At 49.5% G+C, this 23,557-nt stretch overlaps 3 protein-coding genes across 12 annotated transcripts in view; 2 read left to right on the forward strand and 1 right to left on the reverse strand.

Moving 5' to 3' along the window:
- The window catches only part of TPM3 (tropomyosin 3), a 38,850-nt gene extending 20,365 nt beyond the window's left edge, over positions 1-18,485 (forward strand). For 2 of the 10 annotated variants that reach the window (XM_073323082.1, XM_073323086.1), the window contains 8 exons: positions 4,668-4,801; positions 5,695-5,812; positions 6,063-6,133; positions 7,605-7,680; positions 8,378-8,440; positions 8,695-8,764; positions 10,620-10,698; positions 16,030-16,146. In XM_073323082.1, coding sequence (XP_073179183.1) covers positions 4,668-4,801; positions 5,695-5,812; positions 6,063-6,133; positions 7,605-7,680; positions 8,378-8,440; positions 8,695-8,764; positions 10,620-10,698; positions 16,030-16,051 — 633 coding nt within the window. In that variant the 3' untranslated portion in view covers positions 16,052-16,146. Of the gene's footprint in view, positions 1-4,667; positions 4,802-5,694; positions 5,813-6,062; positions 6,134-6,990; positions 7,067-7,604; positions 7,681-8,377; positions 8,441-8,694; positions 8,765-10,619; positions 10,699-15,518; positions 15,603-16,029; positions 16,147-17,288 lie in introns of those variants that run through there. The other 8 variants (XM_073323085.1, XM_073323092.1, XM_073323083.2 and 5 more) reach the window with 5 other exon arrangements.
- Positions 1-23,557, reverse strand: part of UBAP2L (ubiquitin associated protein 2 like) — a 403,300-nt gene that overhangs the window by 93,626 nt on the left and 286,117 nt on the right. The window lies entirely within an intron of this gene.
- NUP210L (nucleoporin 210 like) overlaps positions 18,579-23,557 on the forward strand; it is a 49,119-nt gene continuing 44,140 nt past the window's right edge. Inside the window, exon 1 of the mRNA XM_073323094.2 lies at positions 18,579-23,195. Coding sequence (XP_073179195.1) covers positions 23,023-23,195 — 173 coding nt within the window. The 5' untranslated portion in view covers positions 18,579-23,022. The remainder of the gene's footprint in view (positions 23,196-23,557) is intronic.

Raw genomic sequence — 23,557 nt, forward strand, 5'->3', positions numbered from 1 at the left:
GATTTTAAAGGTCAGAAGGGACCATTATGATAGTTTAGTCTGACCTCCTGCACAATGCAGGCCACAGAATCTCACCCTCCCACTCCTGTAACAAACCTCTAACCTATGTCTGAGCTACTGAAGTCCTCAAATTGTGGTTTAAAGACTTTGAGGTGCAGAGTCCCTGTGCCCCATGCTGCAGAGGAAGGCGAAAATCCCCCAGGGCCTCTGCCAATCTGCCCTGGAGGAAAATTCCTTCCAGACCCCAAATATGGTGATCAGCTAAACCCTCAGCATGTGGGCAATACTTGCCAGCCAGCCACCCAGGAAAGAATTCTCTGTAGTAACTCGGATCCTACCCATCTAACATCCCATTACAGACCATTGGGCATACCTACTGCTAATAGTTGAATATCAAGTAATTGCCAAAATTAGGCTATCCCGTCATGTCATATCCCTTCCATAAACTTATCAAGCTTAGTCTTGAAGCCAGATATGTCTTTTGCCCCCACTGCTTCCCTTGGAAGGCTGTTCTAGAACTTCACTCCTCTGGTGGTTAGAAATCTTAGTCTAATTTCAAGTCTAAACTTCCTGATGGCCAGTTTATATCCATTTGTTCTTGTGTCCACATTGGTACTGATCTTAAATAATTCTTCTCCCTCCGTGGTATATATTTAGAGAGCAATCCTATCTCCCCATTGGTTAGGCTAAACAAGCCAAGCTCTTTGAGTGTCCTTTCATAAGACAGGTTTTCCATTCCTCAGATCATCCTAGTAGCCCTTCTCTGTACCTGTTTCATCTTTAAGAAAGATAATCCAAACTGGGAGACCAGAACTGCGCACAATATTCTCACCAGTGCCTTGTATAACAGTACTAACACCTCCTCATCTCTACTGGAAATACCTCGCTTGATGCATCCCAAGATCACACTAACTTTTTTTCATGGCCAATGTGGCGGCTCATAGTCCTCCTGTGATCAACCATTACTCTGAGGTCCTTCTCTATTACTTCCAAGTGATGCATCCCCAGTTTATAACAAATTCTTAATCCCTGAATGCATGACCTTGCACACTTCACTATTAAATTTAATCGTATTACTATTACTCCAGTTTACAAGGTCATCCAGATCTTCCTGTATGATATCCTGGTCCTTCTCTGTATTGGCAATACCTCCCAGCTTCATGTCATCTGCAAACTTTATTAGCACATTCCTGCTTTGTGTGCCAAGGTCAGTAATAAAATTGGTCCCAAAACCGATCCCTGAGGAACTCCACTAGTAACCTCCTTCCAGCCTGACACTTAGTCTTTCAGTGTGACCTGTTGTAGTCTCCCCTTTAACCAGTTCCTTATCCACCTTTCAATTTTCATATTGATTCCTGACACTTGAGCTCAAGTCTGTCCAAGCTGGTCTGAAAACAGGCAGCTTGCTTGATATCCGGGGTGCATAGGGATGAAGAGTCTGATCCAGATAGCATAGCCTGCCCATGAATGGCTGAGGGTTGGGTCTGATGCACTGATTGTCTTGCTGGCTGTCACCATGGCCTGCTACAGCAGGATCAATGCAGTGGCTTTGCTAAGTCTAAGCTGAAGAACAGGATGGTTAAAATGAGGCAGTTGGGCTTCAGGTGTGGAAGACACCCCTACCTTACATGTAAATTTAAGGAGTGCCCTGGTTTAAGCAGTCAGCACTGAAGCCCTGAGAGTCCAGGGGCTGCCCTACATGCTGGCTCCAGTTTACATCTGGCCATGGAAAGACACTGCAGGGCAGTAAAATGAAGCCATGCCCAGGTCTTGGTTCTGCTCTTTATTTGCAGCCTCATAAGAAATTCTTTTGTAATTGAGGTATTGTCATATTAAAGCTCAGCCAGCAGTTGTCATGGAAACGTACACTGCCACCCTGGCTTGTTGCAGCCCTGTGATAGTGTTCATTCACATCTCTGGGGAGAGGCATAGATCTCTAGAGCTGGGGGCTGGGCACAAGTGTCTTCTGGTTTAGGTTACCACTAACAGGGCCAAAGAATTCCCTTACTCCTGTGAGGAACCTCTTGGCTGCTGGAGGGAAGTTGTACTTAAGCCATCAAACTCTGTAGAAGATTCTAAATGCAAGTTCCTATACCCTGAGGACTGCAAAGTGCTCTGTGTTCAAGCTGGCTTGGGGTTGCCTTCCTAAGACTGCCAGCAGTCTTCCTGAGGTGCTGCTCATGCTGCAGGTGTGGGGGGGGGCACCCTTCTGCAGAAGGTAACTAAACCAAGCAGGGTTTTGCTGCGACTGCAAAGCTGTCAGGAATTTCACTTCCCTACTTCTTGGGGCAAGCTGCAGGGAGCCAAAACTAGCAGTGAAGTGAGTGGTGGAAGGGTAGAAGGTGGAGCCCCCTTGCAGTGGCTGAGGGAGAGGGTAGAGAAGCAGTTCCACAGCAGTGAAGGAGCCTTCTCCCTACCACAGCTTGGCTGAGTCCAGCTTAAAACACCACATAGCCAGAAACTGAGGTGACGGTTAGGTTCTCCCCACCGCCATGGTGGGGACAGCATCCTACCCTCTGCAGCTACTCTGCATGTGAGGGGATGGGCCTTACCATTCTGGTGTTCCTCTGGACTTGCTGGGGAGGAGAGTGCTCTCCTGTTGGTCTGTCTCACTTTCCTCAGGCTGTGCACTGTTTGCAACTAGACCAGACCTTTAGCTGAACTTTTTCCAGTTTTAACCCCCTTCCTCTCAAGTATAGGTGCTCACTGACTCCTCCAGCAGGGCTTGGTCCATGACAGCACCCTTCAGGCATCCACAGAAGAGGCATGGAAGTGCTCATCGAAAAGTCCCTTTCCCATGATGCACTCCTTCAAACCTGCCACTGGGTGGTACTGGCCTCACCCCTGCTCATCAGGGCACCATGCATCTGTTAATGGTCCAGCCAAGGAGAAGAACTGAATGGCTTGTCCAAGCTTTAACTCCAAATATATTGAGCCCTATTCTAACACTAGTTTTTTTTTTTCCCCATTGCTCAGCTGGTACAGCACTTCTACTTCCCTAAGCTCAAGCTGGCTCCCTTTGAAGCCTCAGCAACTTGCAGGCGGCTGTGTTACATGTGGTGGTTAAGGTATTGCAGATTGAAAGGTCCTGCCAGACTCCACACTGCTGCACTGAAGTGAGCTGCAGCTCTTTGGTAGCACTTCCTCTCAGCAGGACTTCTTCTAAGCTACTGGGAAGAAATCCGATTGCCCAAGGCAGATGGGGAGGGTTCTTATTACTGCCTTTAAGTGGCAAGCAGACGTCCCTAAGCTGTAGAGACCCCCCCCCCCATGATGGGGGAAGGGGAGGAATGGGCATTGGCCAAGTGTACTAGTTCATCTGCAGCCTCAGGCTGGGTCGTAATGTTCATAGGATACCTACTTGCAGTGTCTCAGAAGCCCATAAGGTGTGTCTAGCACTAGAGTAATCGCTTGCATAACTGTTGTAGCTATCAAAGCAATGTCTAGATTTGAGTGGAGAACCAAGTCTCCCTGCTGACAGAGCAAAAGCTCAAGTGACTCCCTTTCCCAGGCTCCCAGCTGGCTTGTTTCACAGCACAGACCCAGGTGACCACAGCTCATGATCCAAGATAATATGGCTACACTGCAAGGGCTACCATGGCCCAGCTGCAGTGCAGTAGCGGATACTTACTAGAGCAATGGAAGGGTTTCCTCTGTCACTGTAGCAAACCCACCTCCAAGGCAGCAGCAAGGTCAAGGGAAGAATTCTTCTGGCAGCCTAGCAGGATCTACAGTGGGCATTAGGCCGATCTAAGGGGCACAGAGGGCATGAAATTTTTCACAGCTCTGAGTGCTGGAGCTAGCCTGACCAAGTTCTACGTATAGACCAGACCTAAAGCTTTTTATAGCTGCAGTGGCTCTTCACTAGCCCGTATTGAGAGGCTGACCCTGAAACTAGGGGCTGCATTGTTGCTATAGCTGTAGAATTCCCTTCCCAAAGAACTGTTCTCGAGACCGGATCTCCCCAAACTTTGCCTCTAGCTCCAAATTCCTGCTAAAGGACTGAGCAAAATCAAGCTGCTGTTCAGTGTTTCCAAGGTGTCCTTGGAAACCTGTCTCTGGAGGCCGGCAGTGATGTGCATTGGCTGGCCTAGGCACAGTGATCAGCCCTGGAAGTCTGGTGCTGTCCCTCATGGTCAGGGATCCCAAAGAGCTGCTGCCTCCTCCAAATGTGGTTCAGATAAACTTACAGTTGCTGACTTGCTTGAAACTTTCCTCCAGCCATGCTGAGTCACAGCTCAGCCACGCAAATGGCACTAGTTCTGTGTAAAGTGACTGGCTGCAGTGTTCATGGACTGGCAGGCTGCAGTTGAGGATCAAGGGAGAGTGTTAACTGGAAATCCTCTGGCAGATCTGATGCTCATGCAAGCAGAGGTTAGTTGGGCAGGTACCTGTCACAAGTCTGCTTGAGCTGAAATCCTAGTTCTTTGTGGTATGCTGGGAACTTGTGTGGAGCAGCTTAACGGCATGAAACTCTGCCTGTCAGAGGACACTCCAGCATTGTCCCTCCCCACCATTGGGAGGGCAGTGTTCACTTGCCAGACGTGGCACTGCTTTTCTTTTCCATCTCAGTCAATGGTGGACTGGGACATTGATCCCAGGAGCCCTCCCTTGCTGTCAGTGCTGGACGCGCTGTAGACTAGCTCATGGTGTGATCAATTCTCTAGGCTGAGGCAGAAGTTGCATCCTTGAATCGCCGTATCCAGCTGGTAGAGGAGGAGTTGGACCGAGCCCAGGAGCGTCTTGCCACAGCTCTGCAGAAGCTGGAGGAGGCAGAGAAAGCTGCAGATGAGAGTGAAAGGTGAGCTGCATTACAGGAGCAGGAGGCTTCCGCAGATATCACTCTTCTCTGGCTCTACACTAGTATTGCAGATGTGTGGTGGAGGTGTTCTTGAATGTTAATGCAAAATAACATTGAACTCACCAGGTGTATCTGGATCTTGGGGTAAAGTGTGTAGTCTGGGAGACAGCTCCTCAGATGGATGGTCAGACATCCCTTTAGATGTCTTTTCAGGTGTCCATCCTCTGCCCTGTCACAACCTCCAGCTTTATCCAGTCTTCATGGTTTGCTCTTGGCAGGTCATGCTTTAGACTGCTGCTGCTTGGGCCCCATGGGTTTCTGTATTTTACCATGAGCATGGATGCTATTTAACCCATGTAGCAATCCTCTTGCCTCTACGCTTTCTCTGTGTAAAAAAAAGATTAACATCATGGGTGGGGCTTTAGGCCAAGTGTACATGGGTGAGCTTACAGCAGCACAGCTGTAAGGTGGCTTGTGTAGCCCTCTGCTGATGGGAGAGCTCTCCCATTAACATAACAGAGCTACTACTACTTGGTGAGCTGGCTGTCAGCAGGAGAAGCTCTCCTGCCGGCAGGGCTGTGCACACTACTATTTATGCCAGCAAAGCTGTTTACCACGCTGTATTTTTTCACACCCTGGAGAGAAGCTTTGCTGACATAAGTGGTAGTGTAGACATGGCCTGAGACTCTCCAGAGATGTTATCTGAGACTGAATTGTAACATTGGTGGATGAGGGTGAACTTCCTTCTGAACCCTAATATGTATAGTAGGTATAAACCCTGATTGCAGTCAGCCCTGCTTCAAGAACACTTTCATAAAGGTGCTGTAGTGTATAATATGCCAATTTAAGGTCACAGTTCTGTTCATCACCTCCCTTCCTTTTGTCTTGGGCAGAGGCATGAAAGTGATTGAAAACAGAGCCCTGAAGGATGAAGAGAAGATGGAACTGCAGGAGATCCAGCTCAAGGAGGCCAAGCATATTGCAGAAGAGGCTGACAGGAAATATGAGGAGGTGAGGCTCTCAAAGCTATCTTGCCCCTCTTGGCTTCACCCAGGTGCAAGGTAGCTCTCCTAATGGATCCTGTTGTCCAAAGTGCTCTCCTGAGTGAGAGTAGGAGTTGGTTTTTCACTCAGCTGAGATCATGCCATCCTTTCCTTGTAAGGAAACTGGCCAGCTGGGCTTCAGGACAGCAGTCCATTGTGAGCTCCTTCCCGAAGAATGAATCTCTTGCCTTATCAACTATCTGTGGCTTTCTCTCCAGGTTGCCCGGAAACTGGTGATCATTGAAGGAGACTTGGAGCGCACTGAGGAGAGGGCTGAGCTTGCAGAGTCGTGAGTATTTTGCCTTGGACCTCCTCTGCATGACTCCCTCTGCATGGGAACTAACATGACTGAAACCTCCCAAACCTTGTTAAACAAGGCCTGAAGTGTGGGCTGAGGTTTAGTTCTTCTGCCAAAGGAGCTGTTACTTCCTTGATCTCTCACTCCTACCAGGGGAAAATCAACACTTGGGGGCATGGAGTGCAATATGCATATCACAATCAAATGTTTGCCTTGTAGTGGATATGTCCATTCTCTTTGCATGGAGTGACTTTGTACCTACAGGATCAGAAGGTCCCTCTCAGCCTAGTTCTTTTCACCAGCACTGCTTTGTTGGTCACTAGAGCAGCTGGTGTCTACTAGCTTATCTTTAAATTGATGTGGGAAACTGAGGCACATACACAATGCAACCTACTGCAAAGGCCCTCTGGACAGGGAATTAAAGCAGCCCATGGAACCATAGAATATCCATGCCTGAGTCTGATCTGGCTTCTAAGATCCTATCAAGAAGTACTAGAGACTCTTGAACAGAGCATTGCTGAGTAGCTGGCTAGTTTCTATCCAGAACACACAGAGATGCAGTGTAAGGGCTTTTATTTCCTCAAGCGTGGCTGCTCTAATTCCTCTTTGAGGGGGAAGTGAGAGCCTTTCCGTTACATCTTTTAGGCCTTGTATAACAAAGTCACTTGCTTGCATGTACAGCAAGTGTAGTTGTGCTTCCCACCCAGATGTGCATGTCATGACCATGACTTTTCTTTGTTTTTCCCCTTCCCTTCCCTCTTTTTTGCTCGGCTTTGTTTGTGATGCTGCTCCTTTTGACCTTTGCCCCCCTTGCCTTGCTTGTGCCATCGTGTGATCGTCCTTAACAGTCGTTGCCGGGAATTGGATGAACAGATTCGATTGATGGACCAGAATGTGAAGTGTCTGGCTGTTGCTGAAGAAAAGGTACTAACCCTTCAAGTGTCAAACAGGTCTTGTGGCCTCCTCATCACACTCCTGCCCTCTGCTCCTTAATAGCATTTCTCTCCTTCATTTCTCACTTCTGGAATGCTCCAGTCTCTCCTGCTGACTGACAGACCTCCCTTTCTCTGAGTAGGTGGCAGCTGCAGCTGCCCCATAGTAGAACAGCTTCCCTCCCCACAGCGTACTTATTAATGTTCAGTTTTTTACATGTGAGCCTTTGGGTCCAGCATGAATCTGCATCCAGCTGCTCAGTTTTAAGGCCTTGCTATTGCTGTAGTGTGGACAAGGCACTAAGAATAGGTGTCTGTAGTCAGTGCCTGTGTGGGTGTTCACTTCATACAAAGCTGCTTCTAAACTCTCCTGACAGCCTGGAAGTAAAATCCCACCTGTCACGTGAGATCTGGCTCCTAAATAGCTCTCCAGTCTCCTCTGCACATGGATTCACTTTTTTCATCTCTCCTGTGTTGTCTCCCTCCCACTTTTCTTTCCTTCTCTCCTGCCTTTTGTAAAACCTCCACAGTAAATGTTCCGAGCTGGAGGAGGAGCTGAAGAATGTCACCAACAATCTCAAGTCTCTTGAGGCTCAGGCTGAGAAGGTAGGCCTGCCTTGCAAAGGGCCAGAAGCCTGCAGGCACTCCTGCATGGGCCTCTGACTAGAGAGCATCCAGTGAGATGGGAATGCTCCCTGGTCTGTGGAACTTGTAATGGCCTTAGCATGAGGCTGAGTTGTTACAGAATCAGTCTGCATGTCCTTGGGAGCTGCAGACATGGGCGTGCCAATGGTTTGAAGTGCAGAGCTAGTAGTCATGAGTGTCTGTCTGACTCCCTGTCTCTAGAGACAAGGTGGGTGAGGTAATCTCCCATTGGTCCAATGTCTGTTGGTGTATGTGGTGGTGGTGGTCATTGTCTTAAGCTGTTCCAAGGTTGGGGCGGGGAAGCTTCACAGGCAACATGAGTATAAGGCATTGGCTGCCTGGCTGTGAAGCAGACTTATTCATCCATGTGCCGAATGCTGAATATCAGACACATGGGTCTGGGGTTTGGTTTCCTAACCACCTCCTGGTGGATAAGCATGGTGTGAATTACTGTCCTGAGCCAGCCTCCCTGTGGCTGGCCCACTTGGTGCAACATCTTTAGGAAGGAATTTTGTGTTGTGGTACAAGAGTGAGCCTCTAACCTCCCCTCTGCAGCTGAGGTCTGGACTTAGTGACTCTCAGATTTCAGGACCTATTTGTGGGAGGTGGTTAATAGCAGTTAGTGGCACTGGGATTTGACTCTCTGCCTCTTCCACAGTACTCTCAAAAAGAGGATAAATATGAAGAGGAGATTAAGATCCTGACAGACAAACTTAAAGAGGTGAGTGGCCACTTCTCCAGGGTCTGAAAGCATGTTCCCAGGGGTGTGGGATTTGGATAAACCTCTTCATAGGGGCTGTCAGCCACCAGAGTCTGGATGCCAGGACCAGGGCACCTCATTCTGAGGCTGGCCACACTAGCTTGACTTCACTGTGGTAGACTCCTCCTAGATCAGTCTCATGGGCCCCATGTGTCTACAGATGCAAAGTGAAGAACCACTGACTAGTTCGGTATTGATTGGCTGTTTTCTGTCAGGCGGAGACCCGTGCAGAATTTGCTGAACGATCAGTAGCCAAACTGGAGAAGACCATTGATGACTTGGAAGGTATGTTTTGGGGACTGGGGTGTCAAATGAAACCTAGGGAGTGGCAAAGATCACTCAGATGGGCCAGCTGAGTCTATTGCCCAAGATGCCATGGGGCATGGGTGGTGCTGGAGCTTATGGGAGGGAGCTGACAGGCTACCCCTGATCAGAATCTTCTTGATTACTCACTTCATGGGCATGGCCTGTTCTGGTTCAGCTAGCTGGCTGTCAAGTGGTGTGAGCTGAAGCTAGAGCTGCTGAGTCAGACTCTGGACCTGGTATTTACTGTTAAACAACCCAGCTCAGTCCCTGCACTGAGGCTGAATAAGTGTTGATGTAACATGTTCCTAGATTACTGCTTGGCACTCAGGTGTCACCTGGCCACTCCAGACTAAGCAACTGGGATTTCCATGCATTTTGTTGCTTAAAAGGCATTTGTATAGCCAGGATAACTCATTCTTGAGTCTGAAATTTCTGGAGTGGGATTGGGAAAAGCTTTTGTAAGGTGTCCTGAGAACCTCAGTAGGTAGGGGACAGTAAGATGTTTATCAGGCTAGTGTAGCTGAAACCCATGGTATAGGTTTTTATAACTAGGTACAAGCAAGTAGTCATACAAGACCCACTAAGCCTTGGCTTAGGTGGTGCCAACCATGGAGTATAGCAACTTTCAACACATGAAATGGCTCTCTGGTCTTCAGCCCTACCCTAAAACCCATTTAAATTCCTCTTTTGAAAAGTCATAGTTCAGGTTTCATCTGTCTTGAAGGGTGGTGGAAGGCCACGACTCAACCTGCCCTGACCCAATGACTTAAGCAGTCTGGGTCTCCTGTTGATTCCCTAGCTTTTGGTAGCTCAAAATGGTGAAGACTTTGGTCTAACAAGCTCTGATGTAGCCAAGAAGCTAGACTCTTGCAAAGATAGCTTCAGTCTAGAAATCATGCTGTCAGCACAGTGAATACTACCACCTGAGCTGTACTTTCAGCCACAAACAGATCTAGATGTTTTATGGTAAGCCAGTTAAGCCTTCCATGGGATAACTTCATTACAACAACTGCAAAAATATCTGTTGCATGCTCTGCTTGAAACATTGATCATGAGACAGTTGGCTCTGATCTACAAGCCTGCTGAAGTGACAGTTTAAGACTGAGCAAGACATGGTCCTCTGGGCACTCTGTGGAATAACATAACAGCTGTACTGTAGCCAGAAGTCCTATTCCCTTGGAATTAAGTGGAGCTGGCAAGATCAGTACTAAAACTCTCATAAGACTGGATTCCAAGCCTCCAATTAAGGCAGGTAACACAAGTGTAGTTTGCATGCTAGGATTTTTCCTGTTAATTGTACATGCTCTCTCTGTAATGGGAATTCCCTACATCTTTAGACGAGATGACTAAAGCCACTAAGCATGGTAACCTTGGGGTTTCCTATTGAAACTGAGATGAAAATACCTACTTAACTGATCTCTGTCCTCTAGCTCAGGAAACCAGTTCAGCTCCCCCACAAAATGGGGGGGTTCTTGCTTCATTGCTTAAACCTCTCATCATTGGTTACTGCAGATCCAGTCAGGCAGGTGACCATTGTGAGTCAACACATCTTAAGTTGCCTTGTTTTGAAGTTATTGGCCCTTCTCCTCAAGGAACCTGTATCTGTAACCTGCAAGGCACTTCTTGATTAAACTAGACCAAACCTGGGTCCTGTCTCTAAACAAAATCGATAGATGGGCTCCTAACTACATTGAGTTGCAGCTCTTTCACCTCTGACTTCATTTTCTCCTGTTCCTGGATTCCATGCTGCATTTCCTGCCTCTGGGTATTTGGACTATATTCCTCCTGCCTTTCTTATTGGTTTTTCCCTTTGTTCTCCTCCAAACCTCTTTAGATGAGCTCTATGCACAGAAACTGAAGTACAAAGCTATTAGTGAGGAATTGGACCACGCCCTCAATGATATGACTTCCATGTAAATATCAGCTGTCTGTGGTGTGGGGTTTGCCTCTGCTTGAGCAGGCTAAACAGCCAGAACTTGCTTGGTTTGCTGTGATTGATAGACTGGCTATGGAGATAATTTACATGGACCGGTAGTGTTTCCTGCAGGTCTCTGCCTCTAGATTAATGCAGTGGTGTCTGTCAGCATGCTGTGACTAACTCTTGAGTTAGATTATTGTGATGTGCATGAACAATACTAGTATGATGCAGTGCTAGCTGGGAATGAAACGGGATGGGTGTGAATCCATTTAATTTGTGCCAAGTAATGCAGTTCCCAGTTACTCAGAGAAGGCTTCCTGCAGGAGTGACAATGTGTCATTGTTTTGCAAGATCTAGTGTGGCAGAAGCTGCAGTTAGTGCTAGTCAAATCTCAGGGATACATGATCCTGGGATCAAGATCCATAAACTGCTCTAGAAATAGCCAAAACTAGTTTGTTACTCTAGCTTTGTGACTTGTGGACTCTGCATGCTCCCTTGCCCACTAATTAAGGAAGGGGCTGATATTCATTCAGAAGTAAGCATCCTTGTTTCTAACATCTGAAAACTCCGTAAACCCAGTTTGCTGTGTACAAAGCCTTAAGGGCCTCTTAAAACAAGTGTCTCCTTCTCTATTTCATACAGATGAATCTGATTCCAAACTCCACTTAGGATTTGCCTCTGCTTGGTGGCTTGTTCTGCATCTGCACTCTTCACTATGCTCTTTCTGCTACTCTCTGAATTCCAGTGCCCTTGTCCAGTTAGGCTGTATGCAGGGCATCCCTGGGAATAAACACTGAATGCACTGAAACTCAGGAGCAGTTGTGCTGCATTTGCCCTCAAACAAAGCTTCCTCTGTATGACCTATTGTGCCAGACACTGCTGTGCTCAGAGGGGCTGCTGTTTCAGTATGTCTGGGTACAGGGGCTGAATGTAGCAGGGGGTGTTTTTGTTCTCATCTGCATATTTCATGTAGAGTCATAAAGCTCCTTTTGTACTTCCTATTGCTTGAGCATGATGTCACTCTAAGGAACAACTTGATGTATACATTGGTGATGAGTGAAATGGCTGGTGCTGCTGAGCCATGGATTTCTGGACTTGCTGCCTGATGGTAACAGTTTGTGTTGCCTCCAGGCCCACATAACTCCCCTGTGTCCATGGAATATATAGACATTGATGCAAGAAGTTCTTCCTTCTGCTGTTTGTTCTTGGCTCACATGTCTGAATTGCATATCTGCAAACAATACAAAGTGCTGAGTGCTCCGAACGACTGAATGGTTCCTTGGAGTTGTAGTAGGAAATCTGAAGCTGCATTTGTATCCTGGTCTTGGTAGTTAATGGCTTTATCACACCTGATTCCCCTTTAGGATGCAGTCAGCATTGGGGCAATCAAATGCTGGCTCACTGTAAAGTCACTATGTACACCTTGTCTGCTTTACCCTGGTCAGTGATCCACTTGGCTGGATGCAAAAGCTAACAAACCTAGGAAAGCACATATATGAATTCCAGCTGGACAGGATTGGTCAGATGCTAAAGCTGTACCAGTAGCTGCACTGAATTTTTTACTTGTGTGGAGACCAAGATCATGGCTTCTGTAGTGCAAAATGCCCATCTGAGGGGTGTAGAAGCAATGTAGGAAACCCATACATGCCTCTTGGCCAAAGTGCTTGGACTGCAGATATGGGGGAGTGTGGTGCTGGGTTCACAGCTGGTGGTAGGAACCAATCCTAGAACCAGTCATGCTGCATAAAGACATGTCATTTGACTTGCACAAGTTACTAGAACTTTTGGGGATTATGAACACTACCCAGGTTGACATAATCGTGTCTGGCTCACCAAATCTCTCTCCTTTCCTGTTCCTAAAATTTTCACTTTGTCCTGGAAGTCCTGGTGTAAAGTCCAAACATAACCCTTCATGAGCCAGATCTTGGAAACTGAGGCTATGTACTCTGTAGTTCAGAAGACTTGCCCCAGCCTGCTCTCACTTTACTCTACTCTTCAGCTATGTAGCCCCTTCCAGTTCACTCAGCTGGCTTACAGCAGCTCCCAGTCAGGATGGTACCATTGCAAGGAGCTGTGCAAACACAGTAAGAGTCACTGCCCTGAAAAGGCTACATGCTGACTTGTTGGGAAGCAGCTGTAGTGGATTGAAGCTCTGAGATGCTGAAGTTTGCCTGTTGCATCATATGAAGACATTGGCACTTGTAACCTTCATGGAAGCCACCTTTAGCATTTCTCAGACACATTTCCAACCACCCCAGTGTAATAAAGCACAAGTAACTAGTCATCACACTGAAATCTTTGCCCTTGGAAACATTCCCCACTTGTCTGTCACCACTCCTGAAGGGATGAGGTTCAAAGTGCCATTGCTTCCTGCCCTTGAACTAAACATTCTCACTTTGGGCTGGGAGGCCAAGAAACCGCCACTTCCAATAAATTGTATTGAAATCAACAGCTCTAAGTAGTTCCCCTGGGGTCTGACTTTTCAATGTAAATTGAAACCTCCAGGGACTGGGGTGTCAGCAGGCCCCCTTCCGGCCAGTCATGCTAGATAACACCTGCCAGTAGTGTTCTGAATGGATGCTTGGGTGCTGCAATTCCTGACCTGGGATTGTGAAAGCTTTGAGGCCCAACCAGCTTGGTTGGCACATGCACAGGCAGGCTGACATGAGGACTAGGCTCAGCAGCTCTCCACAGAGTGGTCAGTGGAGGAAGTGACTGAAAGCCACCTGCAATGCTGGTGAGAGCCTCAAGGCCACCCTTGCAAGGCTGGGGGTGTTTCATACCAGTCTAGCTGAAATCATGGGCTCAAGAACAAGTGCTGTCTAGCTACTAGATTCTCCTCCCTGGGGTCTGGGCAGTAAATAAATGTGGGGGAGGAATCCATTTGGTTCCTCCCTCTGCTCCCCAGTATGGAGATGACTCCGGCAGTTGCCATAAAACCCTTCTCTGGCTCCACCACTGAAGGCCACAGGCAGTTACACTCAGACTGGCATTACATGTTCATGCTTTGCTCACCAGGGTGACCAGTCTCCCCAACCAAGGGCTGAAGTGACTGCCTGTTCTGTTTCAAGGCAGTCTGGGCTCTTGGCAGAGTGGGTCCCAGCTCCCCCTCCTCCAAGAAAGGGGTGTCAGTATGCTGGGACCTGTAGTTTAGGCTCTAACTATTAGAGGCCCCCTCTAGAATACCATAGCATTCAGAGCACACAGCAAAAACAGCCCTGCCCCCAGAAATCTTGTCATGGGGGAACTGGCTGTATTGGTTCCAGGTGTGGCGTGTATAGAGGCTCCGATTAACTAAAACTGGGAGGTTCTTGTGCTACTGCCATCTGCTGGTCCAAGTGCCTGGGTACTGGGGACCACCACAATGGCTGTCCAGGCCAGAGCCATTATGAAACTGTCTCCGTGGTCTTGATGGCCTAACATTAGGCTGAAGATTAACTAGCTCAAAGAGCAGTTTGAGGGCAGAGAACACCTGTAAACACCTAGAACAGTTCCCCCGAAGCATGTTGCTTGATTCAGGAGGTGAGCAAGAGGATAGCTAGTGACTTCCCCCTGACCCCAGGATGCTGACAGGAACCTGGAATTCCATTCTCAAGGTGGGGTTTCAGTGGGGCTAGGAGGAGCTTGCCATTGTCAGGCCTGCTGACTTGCCTCTTTGCAAGAGCTACATTTTAAGGGCCTGCACTTGTATAAGCTAGCAGCTTCTACTGACCAGTATACACCTGTGTGATCTTAATGGTACAGTGCAGCTGAACAAGACCATGCCCCCTCCATCCTTCCTTCCCCCAGCAAGAGGGAGTACTGGGAGCACAGGAGTCCCTTGAGGCAGTCTACCAAGAGATGACTGTCCTGTGTGTGGGGTGGGAAGGTGTTTAATCAGAGGGACTCAAGAAAGCAGTGAGCGAAGGCTGTTAGGTTACTGGGAAGGACCTATGCCTGAGCTGGGCTCTCGCTACCCTCGGGACCAGTCTGGTGGTTAGCTTGGCTAGTTGTGCTCTGATAGCACATAGCTTTGGAGCCCGCTGGTCTGGTTTTGGAAAGTTGGCAGGCTCCCATGAACTGGCTGCTGCTTGAGAAGATCGGAGACATCCAGCATCTCAGTCTGTGGTGCTGCTGGGTGCAGGGCTGGCAGGTCTCCCTTGGCACTTCTGGGGTGGATTATCCTGCTATTGGTCCTGGGATCTACCTCTGCTCCTCAGTTAGCTTTAAAAGCAGATGAGGCTTTTGGTCCTGTGTCCATGTTATAAACCCATCATGAGTTGCTAAGCATGACTTACTGGCAAAGTCATGGACCGTGACTGCTGTCCTGCATCCTTTCTGAGAGATACTGGGGAGCTGCCAGTGCTCATCAGTTTCTGGTCACATGGCTGCACTGTAAGCAAATGGGGTTGCCTGAGTGCTAGTCTTGATCTAGCCATGTCCTTCCTGAATTGTTCAGAGTCCAAAGGGTGTATCCAAAGGGTGTATCCAAAGGCTCTCCTGTTCCTGGGCATAAAGAACACCCATTACCCTTCAGGCTTCATTTTCCAGGGACAATCCATCTTCCTTCCTGTGCCTCAATAAGCCCTCAATAGGACTCCTACTCTGGCCACACTTGGCTTCTACCACAGGCTTTCTGAGCTGAAAAGCAAGTCAGCAGTGCTGGTCTCCTGTCTTCATGCCTCCATCCGTAAAAACAAGCTGTGACTTATCTCTAAGCCCCACATGTTAGGGACAGGTTGTATGACTTGCTCATCTTGGTACTCTACTAACCTTCCCTTTCTCTCTTTTTCTCTCTTCCTCTTGTTTCCCCTAATCCTCCTGTTGCTGATGCAGAGCGCCTGTACAGCCAGCTTGAGAAAAATCGCCTGCTCTCTAACGAGCTGAAGTTAACGCTGCATGATCTGTGTGACTGAGAAGGTGGCCCACTAATGACACTAAACAAGCTTATTTGAGCACCAGGGCTGTGGACCACAGTGAAATCTGATCATTCTTAACAGACTGGCAGATTAGCAGATTTTGTGCAATTACTGCTATTTAACGAGGCAGCTAAAGTCTATCCTCTAATGTACTTATTTTTTTCAAAGGTAACCTGTTCTCCATGCCTAACCCTCCCCAGGCGTGTAATTGCTCCTGGTTCTGATCAGTCTGGGCAGTCTCACTCCACTAGTGCCACAGGGAGTCCCTGGGGGCTGCTGCTCTGGCTCCCTCATCCAACTGTGATGTGGGGGCTGGCTACATTGGAGACCAATCTGTTAGATGAGTTGATGTAGAAGCTGCTTTTGACAATATCCGATGTCTGTAAGTGCTGTGGCTGACCACCTTACTATATGCTGAATGTCTGTAGGATCTCCTGCTGCATGGATTGATGGCTGTTTCTGATGATGATAAACCACTGGCCTTGTGGTCTGTAAGACAAAATGCAAACCTGTGCTGCTTGAATAAAGCCAAGCTCCATTCAGAAGGCCTGTGGAGAAGCCTGGTTACTGTTAAGACCACATGGCCTAGGGTGTGGAGAGGCATCTTGGGAGTGAGCTGCTGTTGTCCAAGGACTTACTGAGTTGGAGGCTGTGGCTGCAGCCACTGTAATGGCAAGCATGCATAAGCTTGGAAATACCCCCCCCTTGAGAGCCTGCTTGGGAAAAGCCCATAGATCCTGCAGTCCGTGTGTGTCTTGGGCAGAGCTGCCTCTGGAGTCTCTAGCAAGGTGCCATGCCTTGCCCTCACTGCATCACTTCTGGACTGCCCTGAAGGTCCGAGTAATGCACACAATTTTTCTTGCCACTCAGCAGTGATTACACTTTATGGAGACCCTAGGTTTGTGTACAGCAGTGGGGGTAAGTGGGCAGCCTGTTTCGAGCTGTCTAAAAAGCAAACAGCTCGACAGCTTGTGAAGGGGTCCTGCATGTTGGTATGTCAGGGCCACCCTTGGAATAAGGCTGATCCAGGTCAGCTGTGGGGGATTGACTTTCCTGGCTTCTGAAACACGTTTTTAGCCTCCAGGGCAGACCAGCATCCCATGGTCTTGCTAGCCCGCTGTTGACCTAGACTAGTCTCTCTCCTTCCTCAAGCACTCACCTTCCTCTCTCTCCCCCCCCCCCCCCCCCCCCCCCAAGAGTCTGGCTATTAGCAGGTGGTCCCATGACCTTTCTGACCAGGCTTTTAACATCTGCCAGTGATCACCTGGAGGGGGACCGGTTAGTCTGGCTGAAAGGGATTGCTCATTATGTTTTGACTTGGGTTTGCAGCAGTCTCTGCACACTACCATTAGGCAAACAAAGCAACTCTCTGGGTTTTGAGATCTGGGAATGTAAGAGGCATACTACTGAAGCAATGGGAGATCTGGGGGAGGCTACCTTCAGTCTGACACATCTGCATGCCAAGTTCTGACTCTGGAGATCTTGCTGCTCAGGAAGCGTCAGCATTTCAAGAGGCAGAGGCCGGGAACAACACTTTGAATTCCGCAGCTTCTGGCTGCAAGTGGCCCTGTGTCCAAAGTCTAATGAGGAGCTAACCAAAGCAGTGTGCTAGGGGAAGAGTTAATGCAGGTCTCACCAGTCACATAGGTACAGCCCTGCTAACCTGTCTAACTCTTCCTCCCACTAGATAAACTGAAATCCACCAAAGAGGAGCATCTCTGCACACAAAGAATGCTGGACCAGACCCTGCTGGACCTGAATGACATGTAAAGGATCCCTGCCATCGCCTCTGCCCCACCCAGCGACTCGCTGGGGGCCAGCCCAGCCAGAGCTGCCCTTTAACCCCAAGGGTTACCTTCTCTTGCCAATTCAACCAAACCAACTTCTGCCAAGTCACCTGAGGGTTAAAGGTCACCAGGTTGGGCAGAGCCTTAAACAGCATCATTAAGGGAAATACAAACCAATGCAATAATGTCTGGAGAACGTGAGAGATGTACACATTTTGTAACTACCTTTTTTTGTAGCAACCATTGTAAACATTCCAAATAACTCTGGGGCTCACAAGCTGCACCTAAAAGAAGCTATTGGCTTTAAAATTTGATGTTGACCTCTTTAGCTCATCAGCTCTGGTCCCCTTTGCCTTGCTGCCAGGGAGAAGCAGAGGTGGGACAGTTCTGGCTCTGGCTGTTAAGTTCAAGTCGCCTGGCTAGGAATTTAGGGAGCCTTTCTGCTGGGCACTAATGCATCCTGTCAGAACAGGAACTCCTGCAGGAGCAGATGGCCCAAAAAGGGACATCCAGTTTCTCAGCCGTAAAGTTTCTCCTTGCATGGTAGAGCCGTTGGAGCAAAGAGGAGAGTGCTTTCTTTTTCTAAAAGACCAAACCTGTTCTCTTTGAACACTCATGAATGGAAGAATTAGTCACAGTGGCCTCTTGGCCCTGTGTGTGCCAGTCACACCTCTTTGGCCATTGACTAGAGAAGCAGCCCTCTAACTCATTGTTGCCACTGGGTTTGAATCTGCCTTCACTAAGTGCTATTGCACTGAGCTTTATCACTCATTGCTGATAAATTGTAACAGCTCATCTATAAAACTGCCTCTTGTGTGAAGAGCTTTGCTTATACTGAGGGGATCCCTTCAGTCCCCGTTACCCAGGAGTACTCTTATTGTCTTGAATCGGGTCCAAGCCACATTGCAGTGCACTGTTGAAGTTCTGTTTGTGAGGCACAGTAGTGAGATCTGCAAGAGGTTTGCATCGTGTAGCTTAGGCTTGAGAGAGGCTTGTTGGTTGTGGTGGTTTTAGGGGCCAGTTAGAGGACAACCTCTATCAAGTGTTTTGATACTAAAATTGACAATTGTCTTTTGAAATAAAAACCATTCCCGCCATGCTGGTTTTAGACATAATGGGCTTTGATTAAAATAAAGCTGCTCTACACCCATGGGCGCCGTTACGTTTAAGGATTGGGATGTGCATGAACTGGTCACTAGTTCTTCCGTCAACTGCAGCTGACCACTGCCCCATACAAAACTTCCAGTGGTGCTACTAGATGCTCAACTGATGCTCTGTAAGCTACTTCAGGGTCCCAGCTAACCTGGTGGGGAAGGGGGCACTTGGATACAGGTAAGCAGTTCAATGGACAATTAACTTCTTGCTTGCACCAGATAACCAGATGGTAACTGGGTGTAATGACTCTCTGCCTCCTTTGCACCCAGAGTCAGTAACTAAAGCAAGGTGCCAAACTAGACCTTGCCACAAGCGAGCTCTCTGGAAATGTAGCTACTTTACTCACGGCTACAGCAATGTATAATCATCCCTCTTTCCAAGGGCTGTATCTTCCACAGGGTTAAGCTTAGCCCCCTGCCCAAAAGCCTACCTTTTTTGGGTAACAAATCTGAGCTCATGTTATCTATCAAACCTTTTTCTCTTTTCAGGAGTTAAAGGAAGAAGTTCCTCTTTAAGGCAAGATAAACCAAAACCCACCACCCCTGCAAAACCTGTTCACATAGCTGATAAACACCATAAGGGACAGAGTCCAGCTCCCCTTGGAATATTTCCAACACCCGCTGCAAAAAAGGGAAGTCCAACTAGCCTTAGGACAGGGAGTGGAACTACCTGATCCCTACTGCCAGAAGAAATGTTAACTAAAATGGCTGCTGTTTGCAGCTTTCTAGGTGCATGGCAGAGGACAGCTCTAGGCTCGTAAGAAAGTGTTGGTGTGAAGTATTGCTGTTTCAGTCTTTTTCCTTTTCCACAGAATAACTCATTTTTCATCCCATATAGAAATGCAGTGATCTGGGAAGCCGCTTTTCCCATCTACATATCCCTTTTTACCTTTAATGTGTAGCCTAAACCCCTTCAAGAAATTTTGGTGGTGAGGATTTTAACAGATAGGGCCCCTTGTGCCAAATATTTTAAGCTAGAACAACTTGTTTCTTTCCTGAAACATGTAAATGTTTCTAGTGAGACCCTCTCTATTTTAGAAGTTCCTCAAACTTTTAAAAGCTCTGATCTAATTATACAGCTACCTTAGCTCTGTCAGTTGTCTCTCCTGTTCTCCTCTGCCTGTACAATGTGCTTCTCCCTTAAATTTGAGAGAGGACAAAGTCTACGATCTGAGCAGTAGCACTAACTAAACCTATAGGGCAGTCGCTTTCCTCTCTAGCCTCTAGCTGTACTAGGCAGGAGTCTAATAAAATATAAGGAGCAAATATTATGGCAGTTCTACAGCTGGCTTTAAATTCCAGTTGGGACCTAAAATGGCTGTGGAAAAATAAGAGCTAAATTAGACCAGCTGTTGTACATAAAACTGGAAGGCAGAAGCTCTATCTGTGTATGTAGAAATCCAGTTAGGGAGAGTAAATTAAAAAAAGATTTTAATACTGGCTTCCACTGTAGATAAACAATTCCAGCTTGGGCTTGTCTGGCCTCCCTGCAGGCATGTCAGGGGAGTGGGGAGCAAGTGGCATAGGCACCAGCCTCTGAAAGTAAAGATCTGACAATTATAGGGCAACAGGTTAGGAAGGGCAGCTGGGGAGATGCTGCACTGACTTGCCTACTGCAGAGCTCCACCCCCTCTTGTTACAGCCCTGGTTGCAGTAAAAATGAACCCCCCAAAACCTTATTTGATCAGCTGCAGAAGTTTTTTTAAAAAGGGGGGGAGGGGAGGAAAAAATCCTTTCAGCTAAATGGGGCAGATGTCACTGGCTCTGCTTCTGTTTCCCCTTCCACCAAAGCTTTCTAAGGATCAAAGAACAAGGAATTTTGGTGCTGTAGCTACAGGCCCAAGCCTCAGCCTCCTGGACCCTGCACAAAGCTGCACTTTCCTCCAAAGAGCTTTCAGTCCCAGTGTAAGATGAGAAGTCATTAGGTGGCGGAGAGCACAGGAAACACATAATCATAGAACAGAGGGTATTTTTCTATGCTGTGCTGGTTTCTGCTTGCCTTCTAGCTCAAGCTCCTTGGTGTGATTTCTACGCCTTTGCATAGACCTGCTCTTCAATGCTAGTCTTTGCCCTATCTCTCCACCCATTTCATTTCTGCCACCACCTCATGCCTGACCACTTGAGGACTCCTATGCTTGCTTGTTTTCCTGCAGAAAAATGACTTTGAGGGGGAAGCAAAGGGAAGCCACAGAAGCAGTCATGCAACATGCCCTGGCAGTATGTTTCAGGTGCACAGGGCACCCATCAGAGATAAATTACTGGGCGGGTAGCGGCAGGACTAGGGAAGACAGCTGGTGGCTCCTACGGTGGGACAGGCTCAGCTGGTAGTCCTGGCTGGGCTGGGGAGGACAGGACAGGACATCCTCTTCTGCTGCATGGCAGCCAGGCTGAGTTAGACTGACTCTCAAATTTCTCCCTTGGCTGTAGGAAGCTCTACAACCTACCCTGTTCTTCCTGCACCCATCACTTCTCAGCTGCAGGGGGAGGGATCCCTGTACAGGGAGCTGCTTCCCCATCTGCTCAAGCCCCATGCATCCAGACCCCCTCATACCCAGTCCCTCCCCCTGAGCTTCATTTCCCCCCCCCCGCACTCAGAACCCCCCCAGATGAGCTGCACTTACCCTGCACCTGTACCACCCCAACAGATCCCCATCTTACTAAGCTCCTACCAGTTGCACCTGGATCCCAACATTACTGTGCCCCACTCCCCCAGCAACTGAGCCCCCCCCATTCCCCTGCTGAGCCTTAACCAGCTTCATCTGGACCCCCCCCCGTGCAGAGTCCCATTACTGTTGTACCCACAACCCCCCAACAAGCCCCTGTGCATCCAGATTCCCCAAACACATGGATTCCCCCCCACTAAGCTGCCTGAACCCAGATTGCCCCACCCAGAAAGCCCCTTCACACTTGGATCCTGGCTGCCCGCACCCCCTGTAGAGGGGCAGGGCTCTGGGGTGTTTCTGGGCAGGCCCAGTCTTTGCTCTGTGTCAGGGCTGCGTCCAGCCTCACCGCTGAGTCTGTGTCCCAGGAGGGGGAAGCTGCACAGTGATCGCCCACCTCTGTGCAGCCACTGGCCTGTGGTCCCCAATGCCATGCTGGAGCCTCCACATTTGACAAAATATGCAGAATTTTAAAATGTGTGCAGAATTTTTAAATTTTTTGGGCACAGAATGCCCTGAGGAGTACTCCTTCCATTAGGCACCTCTCCTGCATGCAGGGGTGCTGAGAGCCACTGAATCAAACGTAAACCCAGAGAGTATGGAAACCCTTTCAAGCCAGCCAGAGCAGCAGCACCCCCCTGGTTTTGCGTGTATGCTCACAAGCCATGCCCAAGGGCCTGATTCTGCCTCTCCCACAGTCACATGCTTCAGGGGAACCCATTTCCTTGCATTGTAAACTCTTGGGCGAGGGACTCAGCCTTTGGGTAGGGCTAAGTGTGCCATCAGTGCTCACCCAATAAAGCACTTCGCTGACCCGAGCCACTCGATGAACTAGGAAAGAGCCGAAGCCCAGCTGGTTTCTCCAAGCTTGTGCTTTCCTTCTGCTGTATGGGGACACCTAGAGGCTGCTCTGGGGATCCCTCCAAGACATTTGGGGTTGGCTTTTGCTGGGTGGGGTAAAATCATTGTTGCCAACTCTATACGGATTTTTATCACAAGTTGCAAGCTGTGGGGTATTTCTCAACCCCCCAGTGCCTGGAGGCACACCATGGGGGGAGACTCAGCTCTCATTTAAAAAAAGCATTTTTAGGCCTCACAATTGTAGAGAAACTTCGAGCCATGACCTGCATGTGCCCAAACAGCTGGAAAGCAAACACCAAAACATATGATTTGGGGGGCCTAGCTCATGGCTATTAAGGACTGGCAATCTAGTTATCTTTAGTCTTTTGCTCCAGCTTCTGCCTCCGACCCCGTATCTTCCTTCCTTACCCCATTGTCCTCTCCCGCCCCTACCCTCGCCCGGCTCAGGATAAGGCAGCAGGCCCCTTCCTCTCTGTGCTCCCAATGCCTGGGTCCTCCTGAAACCTTCCAGTGCAGCTGGCTCTGGTGTGGAACCGGCTGCGCGCCAGGAGCTGCCCCAACAGCCGGCGGGGTCGGTGACTTTGGGGCTCCGGAAATGGCACCGGGCTGTGCCAGGCGCAGGCCGAGCACCGGTGCCCCTGGTCTAAGTTAGTCCTGCACCCGGCCCCGGGGGGACCTAGGCTTGCAGCCAGCACGCCAACCCTGCCCCTGGGAACGCTCCACCCTCGCGGGCAACCTGCGCAGGCGTAGTGGGTAGCCGCTGCGCCCCACCCGCCAGCGCCCCGAACCTAGCGGAGCATGCGCACTTGTTGGGCTAAGGAGCGGCGGGCGGGGAGCCGACGCACGCGCTGTGGGACGCGGAGAGGCGCAGGCGCAGAGCTGTGGCTGCGTGCCCGCGAGCGGGAGCTGAGCCCTACGGCAGCCGCCATCTTGTGCCCGCTCCGGTCCTCGTCTTCAGCATGAGGCTGCCGAGGCGGGGCCGGCCCCCCCCGTTCCTGCTCCCCCTCCCCTTCCTGCTGCTCCTGGGCCCCGCCCGCCCCTTCAAGCTCAACGTGCCCAAGGTGCTGCTGCCCTTCAGCCGGGAGCTCCACGTCCCCTTCGTGCTGGAGGCGGAGGGCGGCTGCTACTCCTGGTGAGGGGGCGGGGCCTCCGGGGGCGGGGCTTGCAGGGATGGGCGGGGCCTGGGGGAGTGGGGGAGGGGCTGTGGCTAGTCGGTGTAGAGATGGGGGGACCAGGGTTTTGGGGCTGTGGGTGTAGGGTTCGGGGAAGCCCGGCCTGGTGATGGGGGGGAGGAGGCCCTTACCGGGGGGAAAAGGGGAGCATAGGGTTGGCCTAGGGGAGAGGCCTGGGCTGGAGGGAGCTTGGCCTTGGGGCTCAGCGAGTGCCAGCCCCGAGAGACGTGGAGGAGGTGGGGCTATGGCAGTGGTTAGGGGGTAAGGAGCTGGGCCTGCCGTAGGAGAGAGGGGCCCAGATCTCTCTTCCGGAGGAGCCTGC

The sequence above is a fragment of the Lepidochelys kempii genome, chromosome 24 (genome assembly GCF_965140285.1).
Source record: "Lepidochelys kempii isolate rLepKem1 chromosome 24, rLepKem1.hap1, whole genome shotgun sequence".
In the NCBI taxonomy this organism is placed as follows: Eukaryota; Metazoa; Chordata; order Testudines; family Cheloniidae; genus Lepidochelys; species Lepidochelys kempii.